Source organism: Crinia signifera, chromosome 5, assembly GCF_055691185.1.
Source record: "Crinia signifera chromosome 5, ASM5569118v1, whole genome shotgun sequence".
Classification (NCBI taxonomy): Eukaryota; Metazoa; Chordata; class Amphibia; order Anura; family Myobatrachidae; genus Crinia; species Crinia signifera.
The window spans coordinates 306317234-306333782 of record NC_139221.1 but is presented as its reverse complement, the minus strand read 5'-3'; the positions used below and the strand labels follow the sequence as shown (position 1 = coordinate 306333782).

General features: G+C 47.2%; 2 protein-coding genes across 3 annotated transcripts; one reads left to right on the top strand and one right to left on the bottom strand.

Moving 5' to 3' along the window:
- Positions 1-172: 172 nt before the first annotated feature.
- RBM48 (RNA binding motif protein 48) lies at positions 173-7251 on the top strand. Its single transcript, XM_083189455.1, has 5 exons — positions 173-370; positions 2006-2196; positions 3021-3166; positions 4560-5044; positions 7043-7251. The coding sequence occupies exons 1-5, from the start codon at positions 257-259 to the stop codon at positions 7130-7132; spliced, it is 1026 nt and encodes a 341-aa protein (XP_083045581.1). The 5' UTR covers positions 173-256; the 3' UTR covers positions 7133-7251.
- CLXN (calaxin) lies at positions 7179-15086 on the bottom strand. 2 transcript variants are annotated; one of them, XM_083189457.1, is made up of 6 exons: positions 14868-15082; positions 13243-13398; positions 13045-13149; positions 9813-9964; positions 7950-8054; positions 7179-7472 (listed from the first exon to the last, which is right to left on the bottom strand). In XM_083189457.1, exons 1-6 carry the CDS (start codon positions 14944-14946, stop codon positions 7422-7424), a joined length of 648 nt encoding a protein of 215 aa, XP_083045583.1. In that variant the 5' UTR covers positions 14947-15082; the 3' UTR covers positions 7179-7421. The 2 variants fall into 2 exon arrangements, with proteins under 2 accessions (XP_083045583.1, XP_083045582.1); XM_083189456.1 differs by having other exon boundaries at positions 13045-13398; positions 14868-15086.
- Positions 15087-16549: the final 1463 nt, after the last annotated feature.

Sequence of the window (16549 nt, the reverse complement as noted above, 5' to 3'; positions counted from 1 at the left end):
CGAATCAGGGAATGACAGAGGTAAAACACAACCACTGTCATTAAGGCTGGCGGCCATATTGCCGGAGACCATTATCCGTACAGATCTATGTAGACAACATCCTATTGTGGAGACAAGCTTTTACCCCAAAGTGTTTCCTTACAGTGAGCATTTGGGGAGGGGCTTGTAAACTATTTTGTTTTGTGTTAACGCTAAAGTAGGGGGGCAGGGGCACTGGTGGTGGGCAGGAGCTATTTTTCGCCATCTCCTTGCCCGGATGGCGGCCGCAGACCCCCGGGGGCAGCCGGAGCCCCGCGCGCACCACCAGCAGCGGACGATCTGCGCCTCGCGAGCCAAGTACCGCGAGGGACGGAAGCTGAGATCAGTCAAAGTGCGTTCTTACTGGGATGTGCGCCCGGCCGGGGCTCCTGCCTGACTGCTGTGGAACTACAAGTCCCAGTATGAGTAGCTCTCCTAAGGCTGTAACCTGTAGTTTTAGAGCAGCTGGAGGGCTGTGTGCAGCCATGACCCCTTCCGCCAGATACTACAACCCGGGTTCCCACCTGATGGATGATTGCAGTCCCCAGTGTTATGGTCGCACAGGGGCAGAGCATGGTGTACCTGGTGGAGTGGATCATGTTGGGTGCTCTGTTCAGCTGCATATTATAATTGTTGTATAATTAGTTCTTGCCTTTACAATTCAATTGGTGTCTTTGTTATCCACGGCTATCGACAAATGATGGTAGCAGTCATCGATGGTCTAACACACCGATGATAAATCGGTTTACTATTGATGAATGTTCACCGATGGCCGTGTCCGGTGTATGCGTGCTAGGGCGCCATCAATGGTTCAGTCATCGATGGTTTCCTCCCGATGACCACATATATTTTAGTAGTCTGGGATACGGACATTAGGTCGACACTATGAAGGTCAACCACTAAAGGTCGACATGGCTTCGGTTACACATGAAATAGGTTGACACAAGCATTAGGTCAACAGTCAAAACGGTTGACTTGAGTTTTTCACGTTTATAATAGTTGCCAAGCTCAAAGCAAGGAGTGCGCGGCGGTACACTGATATGCTGTCCATGACGACGTGCATTGAAATTTAGGACAACAAAACCATGCAAGACTCATGTGGACCTATTTTGACTGTCGACCTACCCATTGTTGATCTAATGCTTGTGTCGACCTTCCAGCCATGTCTTTAGTGGTTGACCCTATGACCCATACCCGGTTAGTCTGTGGGCAGCTATCCTTAAGCCTTTGAGTGCCAACACCTCTGTGAGAGATGATCAAAATATCTGCTAAAAATACCAGCATCTCTCTCATTGGTTATATACATTAAAATACAAAATTTTGTGTAAAAAAAAAAAAAGAGATTATTTTTCATATATAAGTTAAACATTACAAGTCTTTGGCACTCAAGGGGTTAATTGGATGGTATTTGTTACTGGGGGTGTATGTATGTGTATATATAATACCCCTTTCAGACCTACCACCCAGGATTTTAAACCCTGTACAATCCGGGTTTTTAAAAACCCCGGGTCAATTGCAAAATCCCGGGAATAGCCATTCAGACATACGCTAGTACCGGGATTATGCGACTGCACGTGGAAAATCCTGGGATTTCTGCGTATGTCTTTGTTCAGTAACACCCGTTTTGCACTGCAGAATCTGTCTATAACCTGGCAAATTCTCTGGTCTTCAGCACCTGGGAAAAGAGCAGGGTTAGACCCTAATCCACTGTGTGCACATGTGAAAACCCTGCATGTGACAGACAGTGGAAAATAAATGATCGGTTCCGTGGCTGCTGCTCAAAAACTGTCTCAGAATGTTGAGCATACACCTAAATTTTGGGGGCTAGATTGTTTATTGCTGCAGTCAAGTGGACATGCCTGTTATGCTTCTTGTGGTTGCCTATTGGACCTTCCTCTCTGATTTCCTGTAGAGGAGTCCGGCAAATTGGTTACATATGGCTGCATCCACGGCATCAGTCCTCACAACCTATTGTTTTATCTTCTAGGTTTACACGATTAATCTCGAGTCTCGTTACCTGCTGGTGCAGGGGGTTCCAGCCATCGGGGTTATGCAGGAACTGGTTGCGCACTTCGCTCTGTACGGTGCGGTAGAGGAATACAACGCACTCGATGAATATCCTGCTGAACAGTTCACAGAAGTGTATCTCATTAAGTTCCAGAGGTTACAGAGTGCAAGGTACTTATGTTATACATCTCTATCAATGGATTTCACACTGTGATGTCAGGCACCATGTATGTTGTAGAAGGGAAGTACGCATGCATCTATATAAAACAAAGGCGCATGGAGGTCTGTACTTTGAAACCATATCCTAATGCAACTGTATGGAAGTCTATATGTGTATGTATGAGTTACTTGTCATCCGGGTGACTCTTAAGCTGAGTACACATTGGTCGTTATCGTCAATGATCTGGACGATATCCTTGATGAAATATCGTCCAGTGTGTACAGTCAATATCGTTAATGATGTGCACAGTTGTGAAGGAGCCCCCTTCCCTGTCATCTGTACATGCAGCTCAATCTGAAAATATCATCAACAACTGCATGTACGGGGCTGGGGATGACACTGACAGATATTGAGAACGATATTGGCCAGTGTGTACGGTCAATGTTGTTCTTCTGTGACACCGCTGATATAGTTAGCTATATTGGTGGCAGAGGGAATTGTCTAACATAAGGAGGAGAACTGTGCTGCACAGAAGTGATTACACAGAACATGAACGCAGGATGTTTTTTGAGCCCCCTGAGAGCACAGACAATGTGGAGCTTGTCCAGCCTTTGGCATTAACATGTGATTGTAGTAGATGACTTCAGTAACTACTGGTGTCTCCCATTTCTATATACTGGTGCTATAATCCTTTTTTTAAACTGAGGTACAAATATTCCAGACTTGAATTGATCAATTATAGTTGCCAGAACCTCTTTTCCTATGTCCTTCAACACATATGTCCTTCCCGTCTTTAAAACCTTGGCTAACTTTTATCCATCTTATTATGATCCAGAGTTGCCAAACGGAAACTAGACGAGCAAAGTTTCTTCGGGGGAATCCTTCATATCTGTTATGCTCCAGAATTTGAAAGTGTTCAAGAGACCAGAGAGAAACTTCAGGACAGAAGGCGCTACGTAGCCCGAGCCACTAGTGACAAAGGTTGGTTGCCATGCCTGCCACGTCTCTGACCACGTGTCAGTTATGTGTGGTCTTATTTCTGTTGCACAAGCTGTACATACAACTGTATTGTCCTGAACTAATATATATAGGATTTTTCTAGGACAGGGTGCTGACCACCAGGCAGGCCTCTTTTTTTTTTTTTTTTTTTCAATCAGGAGGGCCCATTACATATTCTGTCATAATGACAATTACACATTATGGCACACACTGTAATGCCTCTTACACATTATACCACACACCATAATGGCCATTACACATGATGGCACACAGTGAAAATTCTCAGTGGCATGCCAGCATGGTGGTGGGGGGAGTGTAAGGGCGCACAGTGCCACACAAAAAGGGCAGGGTTTATTTTGAGGTTTTAAAAACAGGCAGGGTGCGGCACCCTGCAAAAGAAGCTTAGAGGGAATATATAACATACTTTTGTTGACTTTTCAACCCGGAGGGTCGTTTTCAAGACAAGCACAGGGTGTTCAGTGTGTCCGCAAGCTGGCCTGGCTGCTTTGGGGACCACAACAACCAGACACTTGAATTGTATTTATTTAAGTGCTCTATATTAGTCTTCCTGCACACAACCAATTCTTCAAGATTTAAGTCTTATTACCCATTAGATAATCCTGAATTTAAGTTAGGGAATTCTTTTACTTCTATATGTATAAACAGGACCATGGTATCCGCCCCAGCAATAACTATCAGTGCTGTAGCTCTGAATTCATTTGCACTTGTGAAAGATCCTGTTGGGACAAAAGTCCTCCCAATTATTGTCAAGTAGTGTTCACAATAGGGAGATCTGCAGCAGGGTGCTGGCCAGGAAGGGGGGTACTTCTCCTGAAAAGTGGGGCATGGCTGCTGGGGAGGGGGCGTCGTATCATGACACGCCTTCGGTTCGTCACTCTTGGGGACATGCTCAGCACTTATGGACATGCTGGGCTTCCCCCCTCAGTGGCGAAAGAAGAGGTTAGGCTGTTTCAAAGGGAACACAGAGCTAGGGGGCAGAGGAATAGTGAGTATTGCCTCACACAAGAATCTGTATCAGCTTGGAGAGAGATAATGTACAATCCTGCTGGCTCAACTGTCCTATTAATGGCTGTGTTTGAAAAAAGAAAGTAAAAGGGGAATATACTTATGTGCCGGACTGATTCGGTCAAGAATCCGCACGACACCGCTGCACCGGACAGTGTTGGGAGTCTCAGGCAATAGTATTCGCTTCCCCATAGGGTGCAAGCACTCTGGGGTCCCTGGCAGTTCATTTCAACCTTAGTGTCTGATTACTTGAAACTTTATCTCTCTCTTTGATATATATCCCACATCGCATGTCATTGTAACTTGTAAAACACATTTTAAGCCTAACATCAGCATCTTTCTCTCTAAGATAGGCCAGTGGCAAAGAAACCGCAAGAAGTGTCTCAGAGCGCCGGTTCTGTGTCTGGCTGTGTGTATACCGCCACCCCAGCCCCCACACTACAGCGCAATGACTCTGTGCCCTGCTTTATGCCCCCTCCATTAATTCCCCCCGAATGGCAGGAATATAGCGCTATGTCTTCTCCATCCGCCTCCCACGCCAGAAACCAGTCAGCAGAAGACCGTGCCCATCACATACCTTCACCCAACACCACCGGAACAACAGGCAATCCTGCACAAAACATTATGGGCAGTAGCACTGCCAGGTTCATGCCAAGAACGACCCAGCTTCAGGAGCGACAGAGGAGAAGGGAGCGGAGCACTGCGCTTGCACTATCCCTTCCGGACTCTCAAGAGATTGTATTTGGACCAAAAATGCCAGAAATTCCCAAATTAGACCTGGACGATGATTCCCTAAATACCTCTGCATCGGTGATACGGGGAAAGCTGAAACAGGTGCGTTTATGTTCTATGCAATAAGCCCTATATCCACACTGTGCATACATGAGTGTCCAGGTGTATACACACTAGACCAGTGGTAACCAACCCTAGCCCTCGAGAGCTACCAACAGTGCACATTTTCCAGACAACCTACAGATGGGGCAGGACTCATCCTTGAAGGGGATGGCGATGGCGACGCCAGCCGCCATCCCCCGTCAGCCCCCATCTGTACAGCGAGAAGGGGACACGCGCGCATGAGATGCGCACACGTCCCCTTTCGATGGCGCTTCCGTCGCTTCCCCCGGCTTGACGGCGGTCACCCGGGGTCCCCGCACCCCCCCTAACCCTGTCCGTCTCCATGAAGGGGAGACGGACAGGTTCCCGTCGCCCCGCCGACGGAAACTGAGTCACGCGTGTGTGTGAGACGCATGCACGTCTCAGTCAGATGGCGAGCCGGGCTGCTGGCGGATCGCCAGTGGTGACGTTCTGGCGATTCGCTAGCAAAGAGCCCGGCCCCACCTGTAGCTGCTGCTCTCATTAATCACTGACACATTTTAAAAGATCCACAGATGGAGCTAATTAGCTCACTTGTGATTCTGTGAGGAGACCTGCAAAACATGCACTGTTGGTAGCTCTCGAGGACTAGGGTTGGCTACCCCAGCACTAGACCATAATCTTAACAATGTGCATAATGACCAGTCATAACTACATTTTTTCCATGAAGGTAATAGTAACCTAGCAATCTGCCTGTAATTGTATTCCCTATCTCTCCTAAGTCCTGTCCAGAGATTGGGGGATGTTTATAGCTATAAAATAATTTGCGGTTGGTTATCCACTTTTCCGTTGTCTGATGTTAGAGCGTCCTATTAAAACATGGTCGGAATACCTTTTTGTATTTTAAAAATTCTGGTTTACACTCCATGTGAGGAAAGATACGAGGAGTTACTTGAATGTGATGCAGTAGATCATAGTCAAAATATCCTGATTTTATCATATAAAAGTGTATCCCAGTGTTTCCTAAATCCAGTCCTCAAGAGACTCCTAAAGCTGGGTACACACTTCTAGATATCTGTTGATGGATTGGGCAGTACGGATGGTGTAATGGTTAGCATTGCTGCCTCACAGCACTGAGGACATGGGTTCTATTCCCACCATGATCCTAACATTGCACAGTTTGTATATTCTCCCAGTGCTTGTGTGGGTTTCCTTCGTCTACTCCTGTTTCCTTCCATATTCTAAACATATACTGGTAGGCTAATTGGCTTGCACAATATGAACCCTAGAATTAACGTTTGTGTACATGTGGTAGGGAATATAGATTGTAAGCTCCTGGGGCAAATTGCCCAGGCCTGTGCTACACTGCCGATGCAATATATCTGAACAACGTCATGCATAGACATATTGCTGGTACACCCTGGCCGACTAACCAGGAATATTATATTGCCCATTGATTTGAGCAGCCGCTGTATCAGCCAGTGTGTACCCAGCATAACAGTGTGTCTTACAGATCTCAATATTACAAAGGAAATAATTAGCTCCAAGATCAGCTGATATTTCAAATGTGGGTACTAACTAGATCTGTAGTTTTGGAGAAACACTGTTGGGATTCGGTATGAAATCCCGACATGGTCAAAATCCCGACATTTACAATCCCGATAAGGTCAAAATACCGACATATAGAATGTACAGGTGAAAAAGTCAACATGAATTTTGGTCGACATGGTTTTTTTTCACCCGAATGTCGACATGGACAGTTGGAACTGAACTGCAGCCCCTCGCATCGCTCGCGATACTTCGGACACGGTGCCTCGCTAAGCTCGGCACACTATCGGCACATGTCGGGTCAAAAAACAGTGAAAAAGCCCATGTCGACCGAAAGTCATGTTGACTGTTTCACCTGTACATTCTATATGTCCGGATTTTGTCCTTGTCGGTATTTTGACTGCATCCCCACTGTTGTATGGCTTTGTTCATCATATGTGTGTATTACTATCATTTGTTCTCTTTCGACAGGTTTCTGAATCCTACACGGTAACTAAACCAGAAGCCTCAGCCTGTGACACACAATCTGCTCCTCCTGTGAAGCAGAGAAGAAGAATTTGACTCTCAGACGGGGATTTTTTTTCCTATCATTCCATTTAAGATAATACAAAATTGAAGTTATTTATTTAAATATAGGGTTCAGATTTATAACAAAATACATTTATTTAACTCTTTAAAAACATTGTTTATTTTCTCTTTGTGTGTGTTTTGTTACATCTTCATGTCCGTCTTCTCAGTGCTATGAAGATCAGATCATTACGTTTAGCCGACCAGTCCACGGCGAGTTCCAGCTTCTTGCTGCAGTAATGGACACCTCTAGACGTATCCTCTGCCCCTGTGAGGTTTAGGTCTAAGACTCATTCGGCTCCACAAACACTTGTCTCTCAAAGGCATTGATGCTCTATGAAAGCAAAATACAGTTTAGTGGCATAAAACAGGGAGGAACGCTGCTAGGTGCTGCACATCTGCCCATTGTACAAGCTCACATGAGATTAAGACATAAGGGGTTATTCAGACTTGATTGCACTGCTAATTTGTAGAGCCTTGCGATCACATAGCCGCTGCTCAGTCAGAGTAAAATCCCAGGCCGTTAACCATAGAATGATTTCCCCAGTGTGCGCACTTTGTGTGTAGCCCAGGACTTACTCGGCGGCTGCTTTAGAATCAGTCATATTGGGGCCAGAGCGGATGTCACAGACCCTCCCTTAAACTGCTCCGTGCTATCAGGTTTGAATAACCCCATTAGCTAGTTTCATATATTCTGGCCTGTGCTCCCATATGCTGAAGTCTATGCACAGATATGTGAGAGATGAATCATTACTGATGCACGCACAACAGCTGTATAATATACATAGAAGCCGTTAGGTAGGAATCTCACCTTACTATCCGGCAGGCAAGGCCCAAAGGCTTCCAGGAGGAGGTTCTCTTCCCTCACAGCTTTCTCAAAATCCATATAGGACAGCTTGCTATCATGGTCATGATCCTGTGGGACATGGAGCAGAGGTGTCGAGGGGCGTTTACAAAGTAAGTGTTGGCTGTAATTTCACTGTAGCACTTTATGACTTTACAGTAAAATAGTAGGGCCTACACATGTGGTATTTTCTAAGACTGGGGTAGCCAACTCCAATCCTCAAGAGCTACCAACAGTGCACGTTTTCCAACTGACCTCACAACTGAACTCACCTCGTTACTGACTGACACATTCTAAAAGAGCTAAATACTTAACTTGTGATTCTGTGAGGAGACCTGGAAAACGTTAACTGTTGGTAGCTCTCGAGGACAGGAGTTGGCTACCCCTGTTCTAAGAGATCCCTCCATGCGTAGGGGCCATAACGATAGTCATGAACGGCCCTGCGCATCGATAGCACCCATCGATTAATTTGCAGCATGCTGGATATTAAATTCTTAAATCGCTGGGCAGGGCCAGTTTTCTCACCACACTGGCCCTGACAGATCGTTCAGTACACTGCACTGACACATCGCTGAGTGATTTTGAGTGTGTTCTGCGAAATCTAGCATCGCTTAGAAAGCTCAGCAACTCACTACGTGTGTAGGCCCCTTAAGAGATACAGGCCTCCAGTCACACTGTGTCCATAATACCACATAACAGTACATTACTCTTCACCTATACTTCAGAGACTTCTATCCTCAGCTGCGGAATGCAAAAGTGCTAAACCAGAGATGTCCAGCAGTGTAATACCCCTTTCAGACAGAAAAGTCTGAAAATCCCGGCAAATACACTGCATTTCAAATGCCGTGTCAATTTGCCGGGAGCAGCCTGACCCCCCTTCACACAGAAGAACAAATTACCGGGTTGAAAATTTCTACCCGGTAATTTGCTGAATAACACGGGTATTTTTTCTGTGTGAAAAGGTCAACACGAGTCATAAATCCCGTGTCCTCGACCCTGGTCAATTCCCGGGTCGGAGACACGGGATTTACGACACGGGTGTGCCCTTTCACACAGAAAAAGGACCCGTGTATTTAATGAAATTCCTGGGTGGAACTGCTTCACCCGGGTATTTCATTTTCTGTGTGAAAGGGGTATAAGTTAGCCAGGGGAATGGACTGTGAGCATAGGAACTGATGCAGTGACAGTGAGCAATTCTTCAGGAGATTGTGGAAAGGGACAGAGGGGGCTGGAAGCTGGTTACATTGGCCAGACAGGCAGCGCCAGTGGCATTTCAAATATGTAGCTGGTCCACAAGTCAAATGGAACTCGCGCACAGGCAGCCAATAAGAAGCTGCAACTGTGGTTGGCTCCAAATTGAAATGTTACTGGCACTGTCTCTGCATGGTTGCCAGTTTACAGCTGGGCCCACCAATCCACAATGCTTACACCTGGGCCCTTTCTCCCTCTGATGGTGGCCCTGCCTCTGTATGTCGTATTTAGGGTGTTACGCAATTGTGGGTGATAGACCTAATTTATTTCAGGGTTCAGTTTCATAACCTATGCTTTAGGATACTCAGATGGGAGATTACTGGCATGTTGTTTATGACAAGCATGTCCAAACTGTGGCCCTCCAGCTGTTGTGAATCTACACATCCCAGCATGCCTTGCCACAGTTTTAGCATTCCCTAATAGCAAAACTGCAGCAAGGTATGATGGGACTTGGAAGTTTCACAACAGCTGGAGGGCCGTTGTTTAGACATGCCTGGTTTATGATGAAGGCCTCTTTAATGAATGCCGCTGGCAGCGTATGTAAATGAGAGGGAGGAGACTGAGTTTGAAATGATTTACCATTTTCTTCAGTGTAATTTCAACCAGGTCCTTTATCCCCTCATCGGGGTCTTCCTCGGTGGGCTGCTTCAGGAGGCTGTTCTTCAGCATGTGGAACATCTCTTCTCTGGAGATAAACCCGTCACTGTTCAGATCATACACCTCAAAGCAATCTGTGCAGGATACACACGGTTACCAAGGAAATGCGTATGTACAGGAGCCTCTGCTTCCAGCTGTCTGAGGGATTTCGGTACTTGTTTCCTATCTGGGCGCCCAGGTTTTCTACGTACGGCACCGTAATGAAATCGGATCGCATCGCATCGTACACATACACGATATTGAACGATGCGATGCGATCCGATTCGATTTCCCATAGGAAACAATGTGAAATGGCTCAATTTAGCCAAATTATCATAGGAACAATAGTAAATGGGCCAAAAACACCCCTGAACATTGAAATGTCCCCCCAAAAGTAGTTGACGCCACCCCGCCATCAACGTGAACCCGAAGCGTGGCGAGCGCAGCGAGCCGGCGATACGCGTCCTCCGACCTTTTCATGCCCTACTATCCACTAGGGCGTGGAGTGAGAATAGAATAGTGTGGCGAGCGCAGCGAGCCACCGAGCCCGAAGCGTGGCTCGCCACGCTTCGGGTTCACGTTGATGGCGGGGTGGCGTCAACTACTTTTGGGGGGACATTCCACTGCTCTGTGGGTTTTTTTGGGGTTTCTGGCCCATTTAGCATTCTTCCCTATGCTGATTTGGGTAAATTGATCCATTTAACATTGTTTCCTATGGGAAATCGCATCACATCGTTCAATATCGTGTATGTGTACGATGCGATGCGATCAGATTTCTCTACGGAGAATAGCATGGTGCGCAATTAACTTAGCGGGCGCCCAGATAGGAAACAAGTACCGGGATTTCTTTGTAACCTCTATGAAGATGTGACCCTGCTCATGCAGTTTCCTGACACTAATTACAATATAATTATTAAAATACAATCAGAAACAATTGTGTTAAATAGAAACTAAGCCAAATCCTGGCAGAAACACTCAAATTCCTATAAACTATAGCTCATATAGAATCACCACTGTTTTACTTCAATGTCTTCTAAGATGATTCTACTGTCAAATGTAAGCTCTTGGGCCAAATCCACACTCATCTATAACACCAGTTCTAATCAGGTGTACTATTAGAGAAGTGTAGCAACGTTAGTACTTCCATTATGTAGTGATGGTTACCATAAGTACACCTAGGATTACTTACTATGCCTGGGGTAGCCAACCCTAGTCCTCGAGAGCTACCAACAGTGCATGTTTTGCAGGTCTCCTCACAGAATCACAAGTGAGCTAATTAGCTCCATCTGTGGATCTTTTCTAATGTGTCAGTGATTAATGAGTGCAGCAGCTAGGTTGTCTGGAAAATGTGAACTGTTGGTAGCTCTCGAGGGCTAGGGTTGGCTACCACTGTACTATGCTATCCCATTAATAAGGGACAATCATGAATTACCCGGATTCTGTGACTGGTTGGCTTCAAGCCTGTATTTCACCTGGTTTTAATCAGCCACAGGGCCAGATGTACTAAGCTTGAAAAGTGATAAAATCGAGGGCTGTGTTTGAAAAATGACAGGTAGGAGCTGGTTGGTGGCTTATTACTCTCCAGGGCCTACAGAACCGGTGTAATCCATTAGTGTTCTGGTTTAGGTATTAGTCATAGGGTCAACATACATTAAGTCCACAGGTTTTAGGTCAACACATGAAATAGGACGACATGGCTAAGGTTGACACAATCATTAGGTCGACAACTGGAAGGTGGACAGTCAAAAGGTCGACATGATTTTTACACTTTTTTTGTCACGAATTACAAGTCGACATAGACACCGTATCAGTGTACCGCGTCTTCTCGCATGGCTCGTCAGACTATTCTATTCTCCATCCACGCCCTAGGGTACGAAATACCACCTGGCGGTGCAAAAAACGTGAAAAACTAATGTCGACCTTTTGACTGTCAACATTCCCATTGTCGACCTTCTGATCTGTTGACCTTAGCCATGTCAATCTATTTCATTTGTCAACCTTTAGTGGTTGACCCAACGACACCCCCCCCCCCCCCCCCCCCCCGGTTTAAAGGGACAGTATGGTATGCATTTTGATTTACCTATATATTTACTGAATTTGGGTACATTAGTAGTCACATTTTCTTCTTTACTTAAGTTCCTGGTACTTGTGTAGTTTCACCGCCGCAGCTCTACACTACGTTTTCAACATATCCTAAAGGTGCCCATAGACGGTCCGTTCCCGGACCGTCCGTTTTGTACTATGCGATGCGCGCTCTCGCGCATCACATAGTACGGTACAAAAAGTATGTGCTGCACATACTTTTTGTACTAGCTAAACTTCGCATCGGATTGCATTGCATGCACACCGCATGCACTAGGCATGCGATCCGATGCGGTCCGATGCGAAGCGTGCTAATTAAGACCCAAACGGATCCGTTTAACGGACCGTGTATGGGCCCCTTAAGATACATTGTCAGCATAGCCGGTGCCGTGAAACTACACATGGGAGCAGGGAGAGCAGGGTGATGGGTGTTTTGTTTTATACTTACCGTCCTCCGGGCGGTGATCCCCGTGGGCGATGGTCACTCCACGGCGGCAGCTTTCAGTCCCCCTCCTCCGGCAGCCACTCCCCGGCGCCAGCAATGTACGTAATACGGCGCATTGCCGCTGGGGGAGCATCACATGGTTTCCCAGCTCCCCCAGCGGCACTTCACTAATTGCGTACATTGTCTGCTGCCAGTGCCAGAGGAGGGGGACTGAACGATGGCGCCGGGGAGTGACTGCTGGAGGAGGGGGACTGAACGCTGCCCATCGGGGGATCGCGGGGACCCAGCTGACGCGATGGCCAGACGAGGGTAAGTATAATGCACAACACACACACATTTCCCCCAGTATCCACGTCGGAGTGGAGTTGATTTTATAAAGTGTGGCGAGCCACCAAGCCCGGTAGCACTTACGTAGTTTACGTAGGCAGCATAGTGCTGTATTGGTATTCTCAATACAGCACTATGTAAACTACGTAACTGCCGCCGTGACACTACACAAGTACCAAGTTCCCTTTTCCATAGCAATATGCAATACTAATATGAAGTACAATAACTAAATCATTAATTTGAACCCTCTTGTTAGGTTTTCCTTTAATTGGACTGTGTTCATATTACTGAAATTATCTCTTTAATATTGTGGATGCTTACATTTAATTTTTTCATCCAACGTCCCACGCAGAAACACAGACAGACCCTCGATCCACTCGGTCACATTGACGCAACCATCATTGTCTCGGTCAAATCCACGGAAAACTGTAAAGGAGACAAAGCAATTACTATGCACATAGACCACAGCTGAGACTGTAATGTCACATACATAAGTAGCTGCGCTGCTCGGGAACTCACCCCGGTCCATAATCATGTCGTCCGTCATTGTGAAGGTGTTGTGCAGGATGTTCCTGAAGGTGTTTCTGTCTATTCCGCTCCTGGTGTTTGACTCGATGGGGCGTCCTACTATTGTGTTATAGAGTCGGATGAGACATTCCACTTCATATTTACTGACTGCAAGAGAAAGACAAGGCGGCCACGTGACCACGACTGAGGATCAGCTTCCTTCGCCCAGTGGAACTCAATGTGCAGCGCTCCAATTGATACTGAACTACACATTTCAGCATGCCCTGCCACATTTTGGCTGTTCGGGCAAGCTAAAGATGTGGTTGGCATGCTGGGATATATAGTTTCACAACAGCTGAAGTGTCGGACGTGGCCTGCCTCTGCTTACATATTCCTCTGAATTGTTTAGTGGACCAATGGAAATTTTATATAAAGCTATGGAAATTAGATTTTGGCTGGTAGAGTCCCAACTAATCCTTATAGCGAGGGACACATGAAATAATGCATTGTATAATCGACACTTTCCACCTCCATGAGTAGATATGTAAATGTCTGTTTCCTATCACCAATGCAGCAATCCCATGTAGCTTATGTGACACCAGTCTAAAGATGTGTGCACGTGGTGCGATTGCCTTGTGATTCGATCGGGTTCAAATTGCACAGCAAGCATTAGCATTCAATTTTGACTATATAGGTCAGATCTGTACTATATAGTCTTGTCTACAGAGTCTAATATTCTGTTAGATTTCCATTAAACACATCAGGATCGAATCTGCATTGAATTCTTAAAACCGTTCGATGTCTGTTCGATTTCGACTATATAGTCAAAGAATATGGGTGAACTGTCGACAATAGGAAGGTCGACATGCACCAAGGTTGACACCTCAGAAGGTTGACATGGGGTAAGGTGTACAAAGTCATTAGGCCAACACAAGCATTAGGTCGACATGGGCTAGGTCGACAGTCAAAAGATTGACATGGGGTTTTCTTTTTTTGTCCCGAATGTAGACACAAGCGACATGGACACCGTAACGTTGCACCGATGGGCTCGCCATGCTCGGGAACGGGGTTTAGCTACGCTCCGCACACTATTTTATTCTCCCACCACCATGAATTTGGATAATCTCATCCGTCCTGCTGTCAGAGTGGTAGAGATTAGTAGTAAAGACAAATAAAAGGGTATATTACACTACCAGGTCACTAATTTCATATAAACATTAGACAGAAGTGCCGCAACTAGGTATGGGTGAGCGGTGCAGTGTGCTGTGGGAACACCATTGTCGCCTCATTGCTCGCGCTTCTGGATTGTTGGGTGCATGGAACTGGCAGTACTGTGCCTCTGCAGTACTGTGTTCTACAGCGGCGCTGTAGTTTCCAGGTGCCGGCTACCTGTATAGTGATGTCACACGTAAAGTACATAAGAAAATAAACATTTATTTGAGGAGCTGGCAGTAAGGATGAATGTTATAGGCTGGCGGCTGATGCTAAGGCTGATGGGGCACTACAAATCCCAGTCTGTTTATGCTTGTTGGCAAGGCATGCTGAGACTTGTAGTGCCACAGCATCTGCTGTAGGACTGTAACACAGGTCTCTGGCGGGTGGATGGAAGGAATAGCCCCGCCCCAGGGAATAGTTACAGTGTCTGGCGGTTTTGCACAGCGTCTCGGCCAGCTTCTGCAGGTTCTTGCGGTTCATGGCAGCCACCGGTTGGGACATGGGTGGCAGAGGGACCGGGAGGACTAGGCAGCACCGAGATTTTCCTGCCGGAGTCTGGGCTGGCCGGCGTTTCTCTGGAGCAGCCTTAATCTCCTCACACGCACGCTGAACAACAAGCCGTTGCCTTGGCGACAGGAGGTGTGAGCCCTATCAGACGTCGCACTGGGATGACGTCACGGGCAGTGTTGCGATAGCTGCTGCAGACTGTCACTGTACATCTTCAAGGCCAGGAATGCTCGGAGTTCTGGTTCTGCACCTTAAAAAGCACAGATGGGCTGAACCAGCTTTACCTCTGTGGTGTCCTTTGTCTTGTTGTTTTGGTAAATGGCACCCTCTTATGTAATAAGAAAACAATTTGGGCAGCATGGTGCCCCAGTGGTTAGCATTGCTGCCTCAGCAGTTACTGCTTCACAGCACTGAGGTCATAAAATGGCCAAAGCAATATTTTTGTGAGTAGTTGTGGTCAATTTAATTGGGGCAAGTTGCAGATGCAACATCACTCATAGTCACCCCCCTGTGGTCCTGCAAACAGTGAGTCAGGCGGTACAGTAAGGCCGGCATCAAGCCCCACATTTACTTGCGGGGCAAGAACATTGACCCTAAATGTATTTACCACCATATGTTCTCAGGGCAGGCGACAGGGGGGGTCAAAGGGGACACCTGTACCGGGCCCCAAGCTTGTGAGGGGCCCCAAAGTTTTGAGTGGCTCACAGGCTGTAAGCATTGGTGCAGCAGTGCAGTACCTAGCAATGGTTTATAAAGGCACCCGCCTGGATTCCTGAAAGGGTACTTACCTGGACCCCCCTCCAGTATTCGTGATTATGAATTGTTTCTTTTGTAACAAGTATATGCAGTATATTAAAAAATTTCTGCTCAAGGGGATGTGGTTGAGGGGGCAAAGATATCAGTGTGCCGGGCGCCAAGATTTCTGTTGCCGGCCCTGTATGCAGGGCCGTAACTAGGGGGGGGCTGGGGGGTCACGCGCACCGGGCGCTGGAGGTGAGGGGCGCTGTGAGGTCCGGTGACAGGTATGTGCCTTGTGGACGCTGTAGCGGCATTACTTTGACTCCGTCCATCTCCTACTAGCGCGGCTGCAGGAAGCGCTGATGACTTCGAAAAGACTTGCCGGACGCTGATTGGCTGAATTCAGCCAATCAGCGTCCGGCAAGTCTTTTTGAAGTCATCAGCGGTCAGCGCTTCCCGCCGCAGCGCTAGTAGGAGACGGACGAAGTCAAAGTAAGATGCGGCTGCAGCTTCAACGGTGAGAGGACTGTGCGGGGAGGGGGGGGGGGTCTCCGGCGCCAGGGACAAGGTGTCATTTGGTCGGTCCCCCCTGTCAGCTGCTAACTAAGCAGCGGGGAATAAACGCTGTGCGCATGCGCACAGCGACTCTATTCCCGCAGCCAGGGGGCTGGGGGCATGGCTAGAGGCTCACAGAGCCTCTGGGTCATGCCCCCATAGCGGCAAAATGGGGGCGTGGCCTCACGGGAGAGCAGCGATTATAGGCCACGCCCCCAAATTAGGCCACCACCCCCCCCCCCGCCCGAAAATTTCAGCAGCATCACTAGGGGGGGGGGGGGGCACCAAAAGACTGCCTTGCCCC